Source organism: Rhinoraja longicauda, chromosome 20 (genome assembly GCF_053455715.1).
Source record: "Rhinoraja longicauda isolate Sanriku21f chromosome 20, sRhiLon1.1, whole genome shotgun sequence".
NCBI lineage: Eukaryota > Metazoa > Chordata > Chondrichthyes > Rajiformes > Arhynchobatidae > Rhinoraja > Rhinoraja longicauda.
The window spans coordinates 18,506,111-18,528,239 of record NC_135972.1 but is presented as its reverse complement, the minus strand read 5'-3'; the positions used below and the strand labels follow the sequence as shown (position 1 = coordinate 18,528,239).

Sequence of the window (22,129 nt, the reverse complement as noted above, 5' to 3'; positions counted from 1 at the left end):
CTGCTCATAGTGGTCATGGTTTCAGCTGAGGAGAACTTTGGGACTAGTGTAAATGGAGCATGTTGGTCGGCGTGGGCAAGTTGGGCTGATTTGCTTGTCTCCATGCTGTATGACTCTATGAAACCACCATCATCGAGAAACAAGCTTTTATAATTAGACACAAGAAACTGCAAATGCAGGAATCTTGTAACAAAAATCACATTCTGAAGTAACTCAGCAGGTTATGCAGTGTTACTGCAGAATATTGATCGGCAACAAAGAAAAAAAATCACAATTCGCCCCTCTTTTCTCCTTATCTCACAGCCTTTAGTCTCCATTTAACTAGGGCCATTGTCCACCCATCTGCTAATCAACCTGTATCCACCCATCACTTACTACCACCTCCTACAATCAGTCTGAAGTGGGTCCTGACCCAAAATGCCACCTATCTTTATTCCGAAGAGATGCTGCCTGACCCGTTGAGGTTACTCCAGCACTTTGTGTTTTTTTTGCAATGTTTTATAACCTTGGTTCACCAAATCAACAGATTCTAATACAGAACATGTTAATCTAAACAGGACTGAAGTGTGCATGTTTCTGCGGCTTTTTAAAAAAACATTTCCTTTCTTCAGAGTAACAGTAAATGCTTAAATTGAATTGTGGTTAGAAGTTATATTCAGTGGAGCCCATTTGTTCTAACATATTTTAAAATGATGAGATAATTGAATGGCAAACATTACTTGCAGCAAGTCCTGACCAGTAGAATTGGTAGTAGGTTAAGAATTGTTTCAACCACAGGGAATTTGTGGTTAATGTTCCAATGGAAATGGTGGCAGGATACCAGAGCTAGAATAAATCTGATGTGTGGTTAGTACTTTGAGGCATAGTCAGAATTTCCTTTGCCCGACCATTTAAGTGTTACAACAGTGGCATGATCCCAAGAAAAGCTGGGCGAAGCCTCAGTTTAGTATTGAAAAAGTAGAAGTTGTCCGGATGTTAAGTCATTAAGGATAAAGACCAGCCATGAGTGGAGCCAACCATTTCTCCTGAACTTTACTGAGAGACATTGATGTTCAAAGGTAGGCACAAAATGCTGGAGTAACTCAGTGGGACAGGCAGCATCTCTGGAGAGAAGGAATGGGTGACATTTTGGGTCGAGACCCTTCTTCAGACTGATGTCAGGGGAGGGGGCGGGACAAAGATAGGATTTAGTAGGAGACAGGAAGACTAGTGGGAGAACTGGGAAGGGGGAGGGGAAAGAGAGGGATAGACTACCGCATGGGTGTAAAAATTGATTTTATTGACATTGATGTTCAGATATTATTGTTGTTCAGATTATGATGTTCATTGATACATTGATGTTCAGATATTTTTGTTGTTCAGATATTGATGTTCATTGATACATTGATGTTCAGATATTTATTGACACTGATGTTCACATGACTGATGTGGATGTCGGCTCTATCATCTTAATTCAGCTTCTCTTTTCATCTTTGCTGTTGTTTTGCAAGATGCTTCACGTAAGCCTCTGAATTTAAAATATACTCTTAAACCTGGGGTACTGATTTTGGATGATCAGCCATGGTCATATTGAATGGCGATGCTGGCTCGATGGGCCGAATGGCCTATTCCTGCACCTACTTTCTATGTTTCTATGTTTCTAACCTCTAAGAAAATTACCTGACCTTCACCATGGTTCATGTTGAGCTCAGCAACTCAGCACGAGAGGGAGGTGAAATGCAAATCTACAGCCTCCTCTTCACTATTTCACTTGTAGCAGATTCATTTCATTAGTAGCTACACCCTCAGCACGAAAACCATTAACATTGTGATTTCCTACCATTGGAATTAAGAAATCTTTAGCAACTAAACACTTCCGATTTAAATGTAATCCATTTTACTTTGTGACTGCTTTGATTCTGTTAAAATGATCCTGCCTTTATTACAGTATTCACATGAAACAATCTCACACTGACAATTTGTTCTGTGTGCTCAAAAGCCTCAGTATTAATCAAATGTTGGTGTTCCATATGTAAATACCTTTTCTATCGATTAAAGAAGATGATCTACAATTGGAACCATTTTTCTTTATATTGAATGCAGCTATTTTTTGTTCTTGCATCATGTTTATTCACACATGATGGCATGCACCTTCAGAATGCTGGTGCCCCCCTTCAAGGAACTAGCAGCAGGAGTAGGTCACCACCCCTCAAGCCTACCCTGCCATTCAATATGATCATGGCTGATCTGCCTTATGCTCCAACTCCTCTTCTGTGCCAGTTCCCCATTGAGGATTCCCTGAACTTTCAAAAATCCATCCATGTCCATCTTCAATACTTGTAATGATCCAGCTGAGATCACCAGATCACCTCCCAGTACAGCCACCTGGGCAGCTCCGTCACCTGTTCCCCACAGCCAGCCCATCACAGTCGATTGTTCCCGATGTTGGGGAAGTCCAGAACCAGGGGTCACAGCTTAAGGATAAGGGGGAAGTCTTTTAGGACCGAGATGAGGAAACATTTCTTCACACAGAGAGTGGTGAGTCTGTGGAATTCTCTGCCGCAGAAGGTAGTTGAGGCCACTTCATTGGCTATATTTAAGAGGGAGTTAGATGTGGCCCTTGTGGCTAAAGGGGTCAGGGGGTATGGAGAGAAGGCAGGTACAGGTTACTGAGCTGGATGATCAGCCATGATCATATTGAATGGCGGTGCAGGCTCGAAGGGCCGAATGGCCTACTCCTGCACCTATTTTCTATGTTTCTATGACAGGAGTCAGGAATCCAGGGTCATCGTGTATCAGGGGTCATCGAGGACGTGTGCGTGGAGTTCAGAGGACCAGGAGCAGCCTCCAGTGTGTAGACTGCTACTGCTGCCTTGGAGGGGCACCGTGATATAGCGCAGGGTCATCAAAACCCACCCACTGGGTGGCTGATCAGAAGACAGACCTGGAATGTTAACTATCTTGTCCCTCTGCAGATTATGCCTGATCTGTTGAGTGGCTCTGACATTTTCTGTTTTCATTTCAGATTTCTAGCATCGTAGTCTTTGCCTTTTGATTCATGATAACTTCCCATTGATCTGTTTTTTTCATTTCAATTGTATTTATTGTAATTAATTGTCAACTCCCAAGCCCTCCAAAACTTACCTTTCCATATATCTGTCCAAATGTTTTTTTAAAGTCATGATTGTCACGATTTCTATTGCTTTCTGTGGCAGCTCATTTCAGTTAGTGACCACCCTCTGAATGATAAGATTGTCGCCGAAGTCTCTCTTAAATCTCTTCCCTCTCCCCTGAAGCCTTTGCCCTCCCAATTTAGAATCCCTACCCTGGGAAAAGACCCTGAGCATTCACTTTATCCATGATCTTCTATACCTCGTGAGGTCACCCTTCAGCCTTCTGTGCTCCAAACAAAAAAGTCCCAGCCTATTCAATCTCCCCTTATATCTTACAAGCCTGGCCCAAAAACTCTTTTGCATCCTTTCCAAGTTAATGATCCTTTTTTATTGAATGTATAATGCGATAGAATTGCAGGTAAAGGTGTATGTAGAGAACTTTCAATAAGATCTCTATAACAGGCTTATCCACATGGCATAACAGGGACATTGAAGTTGGCCAGTATGTCATGGTCAATGGTTGTTTTTAAACTGTTGGAAGGTGAATAGCGAAGTACCTCAAGGATCAGTGTTGGGCTCAATTGCTTTTTTGATCTGTATTACTGACCTAGATGTGCGGGTGCAAACCACAATCTCTAGACTGTGGGTATCACAGACTTGCAAGTATTGTGAACTGAAAACATCAGTGACAAATTCAGGGTAGCACGGTGGCACAGCGGTAGAATTGCTGCCTTACAGCGCCAGAGAACCGGCCTCGATCCTGGCTATGGGTGCTGTCTGTACGGAGTTTGTATGTTCTCCCCGTGACATGCTTGGGTTTCCTCCCACACTGCAAAGACGTACAGGTTTGTAGGTTAATTGGCTTGGTATAAAATGAGGTGGAATGTGTATTGAAAAAATGTTTAAATTGTCCCGAGTGTAGGATAATGTTAATGTGCAGGGATTGCTGGTCGGTGTGGACTCAGTGGGCAGAAGGGCCTGTTTCTGCGCTGTATGTCTAAACTAAACTAAAACTAAATTGCAGCATATTAGCAGGCAGGTAGGATGGGCAGAGTAAGGCAGATGATGTTCAATGCGGAGAAACTTGAAGCTGTACACAATTATGGGAAGAATAAGCAAACAATAAAAAATATAGAATATTGTTCTAAAGGCAGTGCAGGGGCATGGGAGCCTGGAGATATCTGTCATTGGAAGTGACAAGGAAGTAGTTAATAAGATGTACACAATTCTGGGCTTTATCAACAGAGGCATTGAGTATAGAAATGTTTTATAAAGGTTCATGCTGAACCTTTATAAAACACTGGTCTGGTTTCAGCTGGAGTGTTGTGATCAAATCTGACAGTCATATTATTGGAAGATGTGGAAGCATTTGAATGGATCCAGAGGAGATTTAAGCGAATCATTCCTGGGATATGGAACTACAATTACAAGGATAGTTAAGAACGACTGGGACCGTTTTCTTTAAGGAAAGCAGTGGGTAGATGCGATAGAAATGTATAAAATGATAAGGGGTCAGGACGGAATGGATAATGGGAGGTTGGTTCTGTTAGTGGTGTGGTCAAGAACCAGAGTTCACAGGTGTAAAATAAAGCGGATGAAAATTAAAAGTGAAGTGAAACCTCTTGATTCCACATGTGATTGGAATCTGGAACTCATGCCTGCAGTTGTGGTGGGGCAGGTTCCATTATGGACTTCAAAGGAGAATTGGATGAATATATGGTGAAGAAAAGTTTGCAAGGTTACAGAGAAAGGTCAATGTGTGGAACTAGAGAGTTACTCTGGTAGAGACCTGGTACAGACATGACGGACTGAATGGCCCCCTTCTAAGTTTGGCATTTTGTGATCTTGGGAATCTATTTTCCGCACTTGGGCCATTAAATACAACTGTTGGCAATTGAACCATTAAGAAACCAATGTAAAATTCATTTGATCCTCAATAAATTACAGAGAGAATGTAGATTAAACATCCTCACATTTTCAATAACCAGGGTTTAATCCATTTGATTTGCTAGTTGTGTTTCAATCCATTTAATGGCTTCAAAGAAATTCTCTTTCTGATCTAACATTGCATGTTTCCACAACCTGTGGTGACCTGGCATTTCTAATCTCATTAAGCTGTTTAAAGGTGCTCCCACTGACCTGCATGCAAGCACAACAGGACCTTCAGTCTTCTTCGGGGGGAAGTACAGCATGATGTTAGTTTTATAAACTTTGAGGCTCTGATATAGGAAACACTGACCCAAAGGTGTAGGTAGGAAAAGATTAAAGAAACAACTAAACTTGAGACTGATATGAATAAAGTATCTCTCAATTTATGCCAATGCAACTGAACAATACAAAGATCAAGTGCAGAATGAAGTTTGGACCATGACCATGAGTGAATAATTTAGAGTCATATAGGGGGTTCGATTTCAAAGGGTTTCGAAGGTGCCAGGACTAGATTGGTGATGAGCTCTAGAACTGGTCTGATAAGGACAGTAGAGGAGAGTATAGTCAGCCTGCTCCCAGATACAAATTGTATTGGAAGGAACTGCAGATGCTGGTTTACACTGACGAAAGACATAAATGCTGGAGTAACTCAGAGGAACAGGCAGCATCTCTGGATAGAAAAAAATGGATGACATTTCAGGTCGAGACCCTTCTTCAGACCTGAAAAAGTCTGAAGAAGGGTCTCAACCCAAAACGTCACCCATTCCTTCTAACAAGAGATGCTGCCTGTCCCGCTGAGTTACTCCAGCATTTTGTGTCTATCCCAGACATAAATTCATCTGCAGGTTCTTGCCTGCATCTTTCTTGCATTGCCGTTGGGTAATTTTTTGGCAAACACTTTTAAAACATAAAATTAGGTCATAATTGAGCGTGGAGATTTAATGTATGTCGATGCAATAGTTAATTCGGTTTTGCTGATTGAATAGCTAACCAGGCAGCGTGGGAAAAGTATGTCAAATCTGTGCCTCTGCTTTCAGATTCCTCACAAGATAAGACATGTACAAAGTACTGATTAATTTGTACTTATCGTTTACTGTTCAATCTTGTGTTCCAAATGACGTCTTTGATTCTGAACCAGATATGCTTGCTTTAATGATGGGACTTGAAAGAGAAGTAAACCCACTGTTCTCGAACATTGCAGATCAATGGCAGATGTTTTAGGATGTACCTTTGTGATATACAATAAAGCTAATCCACATTTTATGAACTGCTTAATGCAAATGAGTTTCTGAGTTGTGCAGGATTTTCTCATTTTCCTGAAAGCTTTTCTCCAGTTGAACTGTTCCCCAGTTGTAAAAGCATTTCCAAAGAAACAATCATGCTTTATATGCCCACTGATCTCTAATGATTACTTCTCTGATCCATTTTATTCCCATTTAAGCTTCAGAAGGCTATTGTAATGTCAATCAAGTACCTGTCTGCTTGCCAGATCAAAGCTCGTCTTATGAATATTTTAATGCACTTGAAAAGCAAATAGTTGGAAGCACAATAAATGTTCTTTGATGATCACCTACCTGAGGAGGTTGATTAGGTCATTGTAAAGTCATGGATTACATCACAACCCTTAAAAATATGTTTACAGGCGATTAAAAATGTAAATAATTCAAGACAGTGACCTGCTTCTGGTGAGAGAGCTGAGATCACGGGTTTGGGACGTACTGTCAGAGAGCCGGGGCAAGTAACTGCGGTGTATTCTGTTGAGCTTCACGTTTTTCGATGTAAATATCCCCTACAATTTGTCCTGGTCCAACCACTGACATTTCCGAGCACTCAAGGCCAGGTGCAATCGAAATTCCCCGCACAGTGCATTAGTCCATTCATTAAATACCATGGATCAGCCCCCCTGCAGATACCCAACACCACCATTGTCATCTGCACCACACTATGTGTACGAAGGAACAGCAAATGCTGGTTTACACCAACGATAGACACTCTTCGGATCATTCACCTTGCTGTGATGAACCTTGCGCGCCCCCATGATTCCGAGAGCGATGCCGTCAGAAGCACTAGCTTCTGGTAGGGCCACCCATGGCGGTAAGGTCGAGTCCAGACTACGCACGATCCAGCGTACAAGACCTCAACGGCGGACCAGGCGGACAAAGTTATCTTGAACTCAACGGCTGTGAAGCCGGATGAAGGCGGCAACATCTATCAGCTCCAATCGTCTTGGTTCCCTTGCTATTGGAATTAGTTGATTGATTTGTGAAGGACCGTGTGCTTCTTGGAGTGCAACATCTAGTACACGTTAAACAAACACACGCACAGGAGTCTTCGTTCTGTGAGCAGCACAAAACTTCATTCAAGACGTCCGACGATGGGGGGAAGGGCGACAGGAGCAGGCGATGTGATGGCTGCACGCTCCTGGTCAAGAACCGGCACGGAAGCGGTGAATACCTGGTTCAATCGCTCAACTTTGGACGGAAGAACTTTCAAACCCAGGATTGGACTCAAAAGCCAACTGCGAGTTCATAAAATCAATCGAACGTAGACCATCATCCTCGACCTCGAGGGATAGCCGCGACGACGAGGAGACACAAAATGCTGGAGTAACTTCAGACTGAAGAAGGGTCTCGACCCGAAAGGTCACCCATTCCTTCTATCCAGAGATGCTGCCTGCCCCGCTGAGTTACTCAAGCAAAGATTCTATTTAAATTCTATCCCATATTCACAAGTTCACGTTACAAGTTATAGGAGTAGAATTAAGCCATTCGGCCCATCGAGGCTACTCAGAGTTTCAATCATAGCTGATCTCTGACACCTAATCCCATTTTCCTGCCTTCTCCCCATAACCCTTGACACCCATTCTAATCAAGAGCTTGTCTTAAAAATATCCACTGAATATTGAATAACTCCCTCTGTGTGACCTAACTTTGCATTGGATCTGACACTACATGCTTATGGCTAATTATCTCTCATGAATAAGTAGTAGTTTTAAGTGCCTTTACCAAAGTGTACTGCACAGTAAGTGGTGTTTAGACAGTTTCTTTTAAATGTGAATGCGATAGACATTGCAATAAATGCAATGCAATAAACATTTATGTTTTATAACTTGAAACCTTTCAATCTGTACATTGCAGTGCTGTGATGTGAACAAAAGTTTGTAGTTTAACCTGCCCAATACGGTAATATGTTTCTGACTTACAATACCTGCTTTTCTTCTTGAACATTTAACTGGTATGGTAAACTGTAAACTTCAAAGGTGTAGATGATAACATAGCTTTACTTTGTGATTACATGGAGATGTTCATGTTTTACTCATGGTTCAAGAGTCAAGAGTGTTGTATTGTCATATGTCCCAGATAGAGCAATGACATTCTTACTTGTAGCAGCACAACAGAATATGTAAACATAGTACACTTTTAGATTTTAGATTTAGATTTTTAGATTTTTTAGATTTAGAGATACAGCGCGGAAACAGGCCCTTCGGCCCATCGGGTCCACGCCGCCCAGCGATCCCCGCACATTAACACTATCCTACACACACTAGGGACAATTTTTACATTTGCCCAGCCAATTAACCTACATACCTGTACGTCTTTGGAGTGTGGGGGGAAACCGAAGATCTCGGAGAAAACCCACGCAGGTCACGGGGAGAACGTACAAACTCCGTACCGAAGGCGCCCATAGTCAGGATCGAACCTGAGTCCCCGGCGCTGCATTCGCTGTAAGGCAGCAACTCTACCGCTGCGCCACCATGCTGCAAGCAATATAATAAACAAGAGGGGAAAAAATTTCAGTGTGTGTACGAGCATCATATAATCTTGCAGCACAGATGGAGGCCATTCAACCCCTTGTATGATGCCAGCTCTGTTAAGCATGTGCAGGAAGGAACTGCAGATGCTGGTTTACATTGAAGATAGACACAAAATGCTAGAGTAACTCAGCGGGACAGGCAGCATCCTTGGATAGAAGAAATGGGTGATGTTTCAGATCGAGACACTTCTTCAAACCCTTCTGTCCTGCTGAGTTACTCCAGCATTTTGTGTCTATCTTCTCTGTTGAGTATTTTGGGCTATAAGCACCCACTCCTCTAAAGACGTCTTTCCACCCCTCACACAAATCTTCTGCCTCCTCAACCAAGAGGAACAGCTTCTCTCTGGTTTTGTTTTAACATGTTTTGATAAAGTGCGGCACAGTGGGTGCAGCGGTAGAGTTGCTGTCTTACAATGCCGGAGACCCGAGTTCGATGCTGACTGTATGTTCTCCCCATGACCACGTGGGTTTCCTCCGGGTGCTCCGGTTTCATCCCACACTCCAAAGACATACGGGTTTGTAGGTTAATTGGCTTTGGTAAAGATTGTTAATTGTCCCTAGTGTGTAGGATAGTGCTAGTGTACGGAGTGTACGGAGTGGTTTGCACGGACTCAGTGGGCTGAAGGGCCTGTTTCCGCACTGTATCTCTAAACTAAACTAAACAACATTATTTTGGTCTATCCTCTGTTTCAGTTAGTCTGGCTAGTTTCTCTTTTCTTTTCAGATTTTCCTTTAGCCCACGACTGCTTGAAACAATAGGCAGGCTGCAAACGATAAGCCCCAGTAAATGGGGAAATTCGATTATCCATTATAGGCTCAACAGGTCAGTTTGAAAAGAACAAGAGCAAGTGATCTGGTACAGGGACACTCACAGGAAGTGTGTTCAGACTTCCTGTATGTTTCTGCCTGAGCAGCTCCATCCTCCATAATTACTATCCCGATTAGTGAAGCAATGGCAGATGGAATTTAATGACGTTAAATGTGAGGTGAAGCACTCTGTGAGGACTAATCAAAGGTGGGACATACACAATAAATGGTACTCGAGGGATTGCTTAGGAACGTAGGGACCCTCGGTGTGTAAATTGAAAGACCTCTAAAGGTGACTGCCCAGGTAGATAAGGTGGTGAAGAAGGCATATGGGATGCTTGTTTATATAGAATATAGCATAGGGATTATGGTTCAAATAGATAAAACATTGGTTAGACCACAGCTGGAGTACTATAGACAGTTCTGGTCACCACACTACAGGAAGGATGTAATTGTACTGGAGAGGATGGCGGGGGGGATATTTATTAGATCTATGCTACACATTCATTTCAAATTGGTTTAAAAATAACTTTTACTCTCCCTTTCAACTTAAATTCTGTGAATATTTTGTCATGACTTGCAACTTCAGACCCCAAATGCTTTTGTCCAGATATCTTAAAACTCTCTACTTTTGAATTACCAAAGAGCCACAAACTTTGAAAATTAACAAGCTCATTGAAGGTTACTGCACTGGAATCTGTTTTCGATATAATAAATATTGCAGTATAAATGTGCTGCACTACTGTCAAGAATGTTTCATTGTCATATTTCCCAAAACGGAACAATGAATCTCTTACTTGCAGCAGCACAACAGATATGTAAACATAGTACTCTGTAAACACCATAATAAACAACAACAAAAAAGTTCAGTATATGGATATAGATTTTTTTTTAAACAGTAATAATGCAAGGCCCCCAAGGCAATGTGGTTCAGAGCTTATTTGGAGGTGGTAGTGCTTAATAGCTTGATAGTTGTACTGGAGAAGCTTCCTGAACCTGGACGTTACAGTTTTCTGGCTCCTGTACCTTATTCCCGATGGCAGGAGTGAAATGAGAGCATGGCCTGGGTTGGTGTCTGATGATGCTGGCTGACTTTATAAAGCAGCAACTCCTAGAGATCCCTTTGATGGTGGGCAGGGCAGGTCAGGGCCTGTAATGGACTAGGCTGTGTTCACCACTTTTTGCAATCTTATTCTTTCCTGGGCGTTTGAGTTGCCGAACCAGGCCACGATGCAACCAGTCAATATGGTCTCCACTGTGCACTGGTACAAGTTCAAGAGAATATTCGTTGACATACCAAATTTCTTCCACCTTCAAAGTATTGAGGTGAGAAAGTATTGAGAAAGTAGAGGCATTGTTGGGAATGCTTTGTGATTACATCAATGTGCTGGGTCAGGACAGATCTTCAGAGGTATTTGATGATTTTGGCTCTCTCCACCACTTGATAAAGACAGGTTTGTGAATCCTTGACCTTCCTCTTCAACGTCAACAATCAATTCCTTGGCTTTACTGACGTTGAGAACAAGGTTGTTGTTGTGGCAACGTTTGGTCAGTCGATCGATCTCCCTCCTTTACTCTGACTCATCGTCATCTGTAATTCGTTCAACAACAGTGGTGTCATCGGCGTACTTGAAGTTGGAGTTGGAACAGTATCCGGCAACACAGTCATCACTATAGAGTGAGTAGAGCAGGAGGCTGAGCACGTAGTCTGCATGTAGTCTTAAGGCGCTCCTGTGCTGATGGTTGTCTCGGTGGAAGTGTTGCTGCCTATTCGTACAGATTGTGGGACAGATTCTGGAGCTGCAACTCATGGCCTATTGGCCGTTTTCTCACCTCTGAATCAGAGAGTTCTGGACTCAGCCCCCATTCTAGAGAATTGAGTCAAAAGTGTAGGTCATCACACAAGAACAATACTGAATGAGCATTCGTTGTCACGGATGTCACCTGTTGGAGGTGACGTTACATCAAGACCCTACCTGGTTTCTCAGGGGATCTATTCTGAAAGATTCAGCAACACTATTTCAATCAGGAGCTGGGGCGTTTTCCTGCTCTCTGGGTTAACGTTTGATTTACAAGCAACATCACGACATTCACCCTCAAAGGCTTTCAGAAAGCAAGACAGGGTCAGAGGGGATTGTGCCAACTCAAGACAGACTTGCAGCAACTCCTCCTTCTGCAGTCGAGGAGGGTGGATGTGACGGGGCAACTCTGAAACGCGAAGAACTGGCGAGCCATGCTCGTTGTCACAGAGTCCTCCAAGGTCATCTTCCAATCCAGAGACTGCTCTGTGGAGCAGGATGAGACGTGCTCTTGCTGCCAAGAGGTACACGGGGAGCTCTGTGACCCACAGCCTTAAGGAAAAGGACGGCTCGGCAACATCCTCGCAGACGGACATATTGAGGATCTGCAAATCCTTCTTTGCCATTCTGTATGACAGAAAGGCCACAGACAGCACAGCCTCCCAAAACATCCTATCCTCTATATGTAGGAAGAAACTGCACATGCTGGTTTATACCAAAGATAGACGGAGTAACTCAACAGGTCTGGGAGTATCTCTGGGAAAAAAAGAATAGGTAACGTCATCTGTTCTTTTTCTGCAAAGATGCTGCCTGACCCATTGATTAACTCCAGCATTTTGTGTCTATCTTCCTATCCTCTATTATGGAAATCTTAGAGGACAGCAAGCAGGAGAATCTGGACCAGCCACTGAGGAGGAGATGACTGGCTCCATCCATTTTTTTGACTGGAATAAAACTCCCGGAAGCGATGGCTTACAGGCTGAGTTGTACTCCAGACTTGCTGGAAGTGTACATTGCTATGGCTCTGGCTGGCAGCATGTCAGACTCCATGAGGAAGGGCAGCATTACCCTAATCCACAACCAAAAGGAGGAGAAGAAGGATATCAGGAATTGGAGTCTCATCTCGCTGCTAAATGTGGACTATAAGATCCCATCCAAGCCTTCACTAACCGGGTCAAGTCTGCTCTGGAACAGGCGATCCTGTGCTGTATCTGGCAGGAAAATCTCAGGCCGGCTGGTGCTACTCAAGGATACCATCACCTCAAGGCCACCTGCTTGGTCACCTTGGACCAGGGGAAGTCCTTGGACAGGAGATCGCACACATATGTGATGGACATGCTCACCAACATGATTTTTGCGGAGGGAATAAGGAACTGGATCCAACTGCTCCATCTGTAGTGCAGTCCAAATCAATGGATGGGAAACGGATAGCTTCTCTATCAGATCTGGAGCCAGGCAGGGCTGCCCACTCTCTCCAATCCTGTGTGTATGCTGTATAGAACCATTTGCCAAATCCATCAGGAAGGAAGAGAGCATAAGAGTGGTACAGGGCTTGGGGGCACTCAGATCAAAACCTCCCTGTACATGGACGATGTTGTTGTCTTTTGGTCAGATCCAAGGTCAGTCCGCAGATTGATCAGCATCTGCAATCAGTTTGAATCAGCATCAGGAGCCAGAGTCAACCACAGGAAGAGCGAGGCCATGCTCATCGGCAACTGGCCCAACTGATCTTCCTGTTCCCTTCACCATCAGATCTGTACCTGAAGGTGGCGGAGATCTGGTTGTGGGTGGGGGAGGAGGGAAGGGCTGAGGTGCGCGACAATAATTGGCTGGAGAAAATAACCAAGGTCAAGCAAAATCTTTTTTGGTCCCAGAATTTTAACCTTGTAATGTGGCCTTGTGTGGAAGCAGCACTTCCTCTCAATAACCGGGTAATATGTGGTATTCAGGTGTGAGGTATGGGCAGCTGTTGATGCATTGGAGCTCGATCGAGTAAAATAGCTGGAGTATGGACCGAGTAACCTCAACAGCTGCTCTTTATTTTGTGGTTAGATTTCACTCCGAACCCAAGTCTGACATTGAAGTAATTGCTTTGTCATTTATTTAAACTTCAGCCTCGCTCCTCATCATGAAATTCATACATGATTTGCTCCATACACAAAGTCTCAGCCGACTTAAGCATTTCGCAAATACACAACTGCTTGAGTCGGTCATTCATTTGTCCACAATTTCTACTTTAAAACGCCTCAAGAGGCGTTTACAGAAACCCGTACGTGAGACCGTTGTACAAAAGGAAGATTTCACATGTTAATAGCGAATGCACTCTTTATCTTTCTTTCTCTGACCTTTTCCTGGTGTTAGTGCTCGGTGACGTGTGGAGACGGGGTTCAGCAGAGGGATGTCTTCTGCAGGCTGAAGGGTGTCGGTCGGTTAATTGAAGAGACGTGCAATCCGTCCTCTCGGCCAGCCAGCACGCAGCAATGCCGGCTGCCTGGCTGTCTGCAACATGAATGGCTTGCAGATGAATGGCAAGACGTAAGTATGGCCAGATAAGATGAAAAAGTTAACGTCAGAAATGACAGAGGGGCTTCTTTTATGGGGCTTCCTCTTGAGTGGGAGTTCAAATAAATGTTTGCATGTTTCAGCATAAATAGTGCCTAGAGTTATTTGACCAGGTGCCAAACCAGATATGCACTCGAAAGGAACTGCAAACTGTGTCTCCAAAAATCCAGACAGTATTGTTTAAATGTGCTTTTTTTTGCCCCAGAATTTTAACCCTGTAATGTGGCCTTTATGTTCAGTTGTGAGGAGTCTGCCCGGCACAAAAACCAGACTGCCGAAGGAACCCAGTGGGTCAGGCAGCTTCTGTGGAGGGAAATGGATTGACCAGTGCCTTGCAGCGCCAGAGGCCCACGTTCGATCCTGACTACGGGTGCTTGTCTGTACGGAGTTTGCACGTTCTCCCCGTGACCTGCGTGGGTTTTCTCCTAGATCTTCAGTTTCCTCCCACACTTCAAAGGCGTGCAGGTTTGGAGGTTAATTGGCTTTGTATAATTGCAAATTGTCCCTAGTATGTGAAGAGTAGTTGTTAGTGTGTGGGGATCGCTGATTGGTGTGCACTCGGTGGGCAGAAGGGTCTGTTTCCACGCTGTGTCGGTAAAGTAAATTAAGAAGGCCAAGCCCAAGGCAGGGATTGATAAATTCTTGATTACTGTGGGTGTTAGGGGTTATGGGGAGAAGGCAGGAGAATGGGGTTGAGTGGGAAAGATTGAATGGTTGAGTAGACTCAATGGGCCACATGGCCTCATTCTGCTCCTCTCACTTAGGAACTTATGAACCATCTTTCAGGTCAGGACCTTCTTCAGATACAGTCCCAGGTTCTCCCTGGAGTGTCTTATGTAACATATTCATATTCCTGATATTTCACTCTGCAACAGGGTGCATTTCAGTCAGATCAAAATTAGTATTGCAACCACTAACCATTAGGGTAGAACAGATACTTTAGGCATTATTCCATTTCTTAGCTGCTATGAATGCCCCGTTGCAATATATAGCCTGCTACACATATCTTTTTGTTTAGTATTTCAAGTGACCAGTTTAATAGTCAGAATTTGATTAATATCCCATATCCATCTGAAACCCAGTAGAGTTTAGGAATGAGCCAAGGGCATAACATCACAATTTAGACTCGACCATCTTCGACCTCACTCTCTGTGGCGGAGAATACTAGTGAGGAGCACCTTGCCACGAGTCATTATTTCATCGTCAATGAGCTTGTAGAATAGTCCTGATCGCTTTCATTTAGTTTAATCAGTACAGCAGTCAATCCCATGTAGAAGGTTTGCCTTAATGGATTTATTTACTGGACATTGCCTTCTGTCTGAAGAGTTTAGTTGGCAAACCCTAACAGATGAAGTAATAAGCTCTAACATTTATAACTGGTGACAGAAATAAATAATAAGTCGTATGCGCAAATGAACCAAGAGAAAAAGCTGAATTATCAGTAATGCTTAAAACTATGTTTCATAATTTAAAAATACATTGAATTTTTATTTTTATTTATTGAGGGAAGAGACACCACAGATCATTTTACTGCACCAATGTTTGTTCAGTGCTATTTATATCTTGGGAAGCCATTCCACCTCATTCTGCAGGGCACAAGAGCTTTGATGGTCTTTATAATGAGAATTGCACATGAAAAAATTAAAATGAATGTCCAACCAATGATTCCATGCAGATTGGCTCAGCAAAGCTAGGAAAGCCTCGTCTGATGGAGGATCACTCTTTTACCGACTTGAGTTTCCTTTCACCCCTCCAGTGGAGTTCTAATATCTTTCTGACTCCATTTTTCCCACCATGATCTTGTTTTCCCTTGATTTGCTGTACCTTCCCATCCATCTCAGGTCAAGTCACATTGATGGTCATGTGCACAAGTACATTGAGATACAGGGACAATGAAAACCTTGCTTGTAGCAGCATCAGAGGCACATAGTCTCAGACAACATGCAAAATTATACTTACATTCTACAAGGCAGTAAAACAAAAAAGACTGAAAAAAATCAACTAGCACAAAACACAATTAGAACAAGTCCATGGTAGTGCAAGTGGTGCTCCACAGTGTTCCATTGCCAAGGTGGTATCAGGGTTGTGCAGATCACACTTCTTTACATCACATACCATTTGGTGCTTTTCCATCCAACCACCTTCCTGGAGCTTAAATCTGTCCTCTTCACTGCTTGACCAATTTTTATGTCATCTGCAAACGTCCTTATAATGGCCCCCGTGATTGTTAACATATACACAAGAAAGAAAGTACTGAGTGCTCCCTCCCATGTTAAAAAACATTCAATCATCACACTTTACAAACTCACTTTTGCCACATTTTCTGGATTCTTCGGAACATTATTTTTTCCAGAGTTGGGACATCATTTAACAGCTGTAGAAGATATTGGTAAGGCCACATTGGGAGTACTGTCTGCAGTTTTGGTCACCCTACTGTAGGAAGGATGTCCTTGAACAAGAAGGAGTGCAGAGGAGATTTGTAAGGATGTTGCAAAGTCTGCAACATTTGAACTGTAAGGAAATGCTGGATAGATGTTTTTTTGCAGGAACATAGGAGACTGAGGGAGACCTTATAGAGGTGTATAAAATCATGAGGAATATAGATAAGATGAATACCCTTCGTCGGTTCCCTAGAGCAGGGGAGTCTAAAACTCTTAGGCGTAGGTTTTGCCAGCTTGCCAACTTGCTCGGGACCTGATGGGTAATATATTCCTTTATTTGTCCCACACCGGGGAAATTTACAGTGTTACAGCAGCAAACAAGAGATCATTCATTATAAATAAAAGTAAAGACAAGGATAAATTGTCATCAGTTTACTGTGTATTGGAATGGAAAATGGAAAATTCAATATTCATACCATTGGGTTATACACTACGCAGACAGTACATGAAAAGTTATTTTTCTAGTTTGTGTTTAGCCTCAGCCTGGCAGTTGAGAAGGCCAAAGACATCTCTCCACCACCACTGACCAATAAACAAGAACTGTACACGCTCCTGTCTTAATTCTTACCTTCCCAGTCATCACCAAAGAGCTACTTACTGCATTTCGGGACCCTTCACCTGGACTGAAAGAGTTGAGGGGGGAAGTCAGCACAACGAAGACAAGGGAGGGAGAGTAGGGCAAGAGCTGGCAAGTGATAGGTAGATCTGAATGAAGAGGTTGTATGACCGATGGAATCAGGTGAGGGAGGAAAGGGAGATAGCAACCAAGGCTGCTATGTGATAGGCTGAGACAATAAAGCACTCCGCTTTGTGGAAACATAAGAAAGAGAGGTGAAGAGTGCAACCAAATAACGCAGGGCAGATGGGAACAGTGAGATTACAGGTTCTAACTCCAGTCCAGATTAATCTGCCACTACCACATCTACTGCATTTCATGCTCTCAATGTAGCCACCTCTACATAATTGAGACCAAATACAGACTAGGTGATGGCTTTATTGCAGCCATCTAGATGTCCTGGTTGCCAACCATGAAAATCCCCTTGACCATTCATAGGACGACCTCTCCGGCCTTGATCTCCTCCACAGCCAGGGTGAGATTTAACACAAACTAGAGGAACACCACTGACGTTCCACCTGGATATGTCTACAACCCAATGGCGTGAACATTGAAATTTCCATTTCAAGTAACCCGCAATTCTTCTCTCCCTTTCTCTCTTCTCCTGTCTACCCACATCCTCTCACACGCCCTTCTTTCTAGCCCCCTCCCCCAGTCCTCGATCCCTCATTTTCGTTCCTCTCCCTCCCTCCATACCTCGTCTGTTCATCACCCACACACCTCTCCCATTACATCTATCCCTTCTCCCCAATGGTCCTATTTGCCCACATGGCTGGCACGGTGGCACAGCAGTGGAGTTGCTGCCTTGCAGTGCGCCAGAGACCTGCCTACCATCCTGACTATAGGTGATGTCTGTACGAATTTTGTATGTTCTCCCCGTGGGTTTTCCCCGGGTGCTCCAGTTTCCTCCAACATTCCAAAGCCATACAGGTTTGTAGGTTAATTGGCTTTGGTAAAAATTGTAAATTGTCCTAGATTGTAGGAGAGGGCTAGGAGTATATGGGGATCACTGTTCCGCGGTGGGTCAGAGAGCCTGTTTCCGCGCTGTGTCTCTGAACTTAAACTCAACAGAACTCTCTTTTATTTGCTTTCACTCCCCCACCGGACCTAATCTGCCAATCACCTCTTTGTCACCTGGGTCCACCTGTAGCTTGCCAGCTCTTTTTCCACCATTCCCCCTCATCTCTTTCTGCTGTACTCTTTCAATCCAGATGAAGGTTTGTGACCCAAATTATTGACCATCTGTTTGCTTCCAGGGATGCTGCCCTGCCAGCTAAGTTCCTCCAGCAGCTCATTTTTTTTGCCCTTGATTCCAGCATCCTCAGTCTTTTGTGTCTCTATCTCAACTATCTTCACCCTCTTTATCCACTTGGCTGCGACCTTCAGGGATCTACGAACTAGTGCATAGAGGTCCCTCTGTTCATCAGTACTCCCGAGGGGCCAGCCATGCGTGCATACGTCCTACCCTTGTCCCACCCCCAGAATACGTCGCTCTCACATCACTTGAGAGTGAAAGAGACTGGGGGATGAATTGAAAGGGAGTGTGTTGGAAGGGAAGCGATGCCTGATGGAAGGGAACACAGCAAACAATCCCGATGCGCTAGGTGCTGAACTACAGGGATTTCCAAGTGGTTGTACAGCTGATTATTGAAGTTTCACTGTATAATGACTGCAGAACTGACAGTACCTGTGAGATTTCTGCACATGCAAAGTTTCTGTCAGTATCTCCTGTGCGGACCGCACTGGCTTGAAATCTTCCCACTGCAAAGGAAATTCGTGAAATAACAAACATTTCAGATAAGCACAAAATCATTTCTAAGCAAATTTCCCAGAAAATGTGACGTTTAGTTGCATTAGAAACCGTAATTGCTATTTAGCAAATACTCTGGTCCCAACGTGCTTTTTGATTTCCTCTGAGAAATATTTATAAAGCAATTGTATTTTAAAACAATACATTTTCTTTTAAAATATTTAGTTAGTCTTTCAGCCTTTAATTCATCTTATGACAGTATTCCAATTTTTATTTGCTGGTAGAGCTGCTGGCACACAGGCCCAGAGCCCCATGTTTGATCCTGATCTCCGGTGCTCTCTTTGAAGTGTTTTCCAGGTTCTCCCTGTGACTGCATGGGTTTCCTCTGGATGCCCGGGGTTTCCTCTCACATCCCAAAAACATGCCTGTCTTGTAGGTTAATTGGCCTCAAAAATGTAGCGAACGTGCGATAGCATAAAACCCGTGTGAACGGGTGATAGATGATCGGTGTGGACTCCACAGTCAAAGAGCCTGTTTCCATGCTATATCTTTCAATCAATTTTGAAATGGTCATGAGGTGTGCATTTTCCTTCCCAGCTTGGTGCCCATTAGAATCCTTTGGTGTAATTGGCTGTTTGATGACTTTGCAGTTGCTGGACACCAGAGACCCCTTTGAATTAATGAGTGACAACATTTGAGTTTAGAGAATGGAACTGCTACACCACCCAGATTGGTAGTTGATGGTGGGAGCTTTCCCGCAAGGCCAGCATTGGGTGCAAAAATTCCAGGCCAATTATTTTCAACCCCATTAAAATTGTCCTGTAGATCCAGTATCTCAGCCACCCAGTGATGCCTGAATCATGCAGTGAATGGTCCATAACACAGGGGATTTCCTTGCAATGTAGATTGTGAAACATGTTACTTTATTTACCGAGCAATTTCCCACACAAGATGCCCGTATAAATTCCCATTTCTAAACGCAGGAAAGGCAAAGCTAGCCATTTGCGTTCTGGAAACTAGTTAATTTCGAATGCTGGGTGCATCAGATGTAGTAACTAACTACATATTAACACTGTGAATGTACCAGCGAGTAATCCCGTTCTTCTTTTCAGTGCTCTTTGAAATCTTATAGAAGGATTTTTTTTTCTCAGATGTCTAGTGTTACTAGAACTTCTTAAACCCTGATTGGAAATCCAGTGCATATCCAGAATGATTAACTGTGTGCAATTAGAGTTGAAGACAGATCCCCTGCCGTATAAAAGTGGTCTTGTGTTTATGGACCATTGTAAGCACATTCACTGTACTCATTCAATCCCTGAATACTCTTAACGCTAATTACCGTGTTACAGACTCCGATGTCACACTGTGATGGAGAACTGCTGGTACAGTGAGATTTGTTGGAAAGAATACCAGAACGCAATTTGAGCTCAAACTATTAGTGCCTTTCCACACCATTTTACACAAATAGGGTTAATCTGCTGCAGATGGTAGGGATATTAGGCAGTATGATGTATTTTCATGAATGCTGTGAGCTGAATAATAAGCAGCAACTCTCAAAGGAGCTCAGTTTAAAATAGTCCCTTTTTTTTACACAGGAACTGAACAATTTAAGTTTATAATAATGAAGTCTATCTCGAGTTTTAAAACTCAGGTCAGTGAGGGTGAGCAGCCAGGCAGTGATTGTGCAGTGAAGGTTCACAAAATTGATCCTTGGAATGACGGCTTGTCTTGTGAGGAGAGGTTAAGCAGATTGGCCCCAGACTTTCTTGAGTTTCGACTCATTGAGTCAATCCTTCCAACTTCTTAACAGGCTGATGTTTCTCTGCTAAATTGTCTAGAGTCACTCTCTCAAAAGAAGGCGTCAGCCATTCAGGACTGACATGCAAAGAAATCTCTTCACCAGCGGCTGTTGAATCTTTAGCATTCTCTACCCAAGAGGACTGTGGAGACACAGCTGTTGGGCATATTTCAGGCAGAGGTTGATAGGTTTTTGGAAATGAAGGGAATCGAGTAACATGAGTGAACCCAGGAAAGTGCCAGTAGGTTGAAAGAACAGCCATGATCTCATTGAATGATAAAGCAGACATGAAGGGCTGAATGGCCTGGTGCTAATTCTTTCCCTCCCATTCTTACTCGGTCTGGCCTCTCAGTGACAGCAGGCTCACCAGAGACTGACTCTCAACTGTCCTCTGAAATTGTCAAACAAGCCTCCCAGTTAGGAGGATGGGAGCGACACAGAGAATGGAGCGACACAGTGGTCCAACTGGAAAAACTGCTGCCTCACTGCTCCAATGACCTAGGTTCTATACGGACCTGTAGAGCTGTGTGTGTGTAGTTTGCACATTCTTCCTGTGTCTACATGGGTATCGTCCAGGTGCTCCAGTTTCCTCCCACATGCCAAAGACGTGCAGACTGGTAGGGTTAACTGGCTTCCGTGAGTCGTGTGTCTAATGTATTGCTTCCTGTCTGGAGTTGTAGTTATACGCCTGTGTCAGACTTGTAAATGACCAGTATAGTCAAGCATTTGGTTTCTGGATCTAGCTCGAGTTGCAGCTAGCCTGAAGTCCAACATCAGCCAGCCCCCGCAACTGAGCCTGTGCCTCTTGTTTGCAGTGCTCCGCGTCGTGTGGTAAAGGTGTGAAGATGCGCAGTGTGCGCTGTGCCAATCACATCCAGGAACAGGCAGAAGATCATCACTGTAACCCATTGTCCAAGCCTCCGGCTGCGCACAGCTGTTTCGCTGCACCTTGCCAACACATTTGGATTGCAGGGGAATGGTCACAGGTAAGGAAGCTGACATTTGTAACTTTCACCCGACATCAGCATCTCCCAGTCTCCATGATTATGAGACAAATCGGTCACACTTCAACAGATACTACAACACCCCTCAACACCTTTCATTCATGTCACTTGTTAACACTTGTCATGGTTATCTAAGGTGTGGTTGAATAGTGTTAAACATTGTTTTGGTGAGTACGGGTAGTTCTACTATAATGCGTATTTCCAAAATACCATCAACGAATTAGGAAGCTATTTGGAACCCGCGGGCCAAATAAATCGAATTTCAGTTGGGAACTAGAGAACCACATAAAAGTCACTTTGGGAGTTAACAAGCAGATAAAAAGCTGCCTTGTAAAAAATGTTTCCGTGAAACCTCCCCGAAATCATCAGACACCATTTTCTCTTCAGAACACAGTCTGGCAGTTTCACTGCATGTGCTCAATAAAATTGGCAAGCAATCACTTCTATTGACACATGTGCAATATTACTCAGTTAAACAATATAACACGTGACCTTTAGAATTTTTAGGTTGCAGTAAC

General features: G+C 43.6%; 1 protein-coding gene and 1 long non-coding RNA gene across 2 annotated transcripts in view; one reads left to right on the top strand and one right to left on the bottom strand.

The window, feature by feature from the left end:
* The window catches only part of LOC144603603 (uncharacterized), a 66,624-nt gene extending 52,691 nt beyond the window's left edge, over positions 1-13,933 (bottom strand). The window contains exon 1 of the long non-coding RNA XR_013548644.1: positions 13,786-13,933. This is a non-coding gene — a long non-coding RNA (uncharacterized LOC144603603). The remainder of the gene's footprint in view (positions 1-13,785) is intronic.
* LOC144603602 (A disintegrin and metalloproteinase with thrombospondin motifs 20) overlaps positions 1-22,129 on the top strand; it is a 272,822-nt gene that overhangs the window by 229,061 nt on the left and 21,632 nt on the right. The window contains exons 30-31 of the mRNA XM_078417074.1: positions 13,802-13,975; positions 21,423-21,593. Of these exons, the coding sequence (XP_078273200.1) occupies positions 13,802-13,975; positions 21,423-21,593 (345 nt within the window). The remainder of the gene's footprint in view (positions 1-13,801; positions 13,976-21,422; positions 21,594-22,129) is intronic.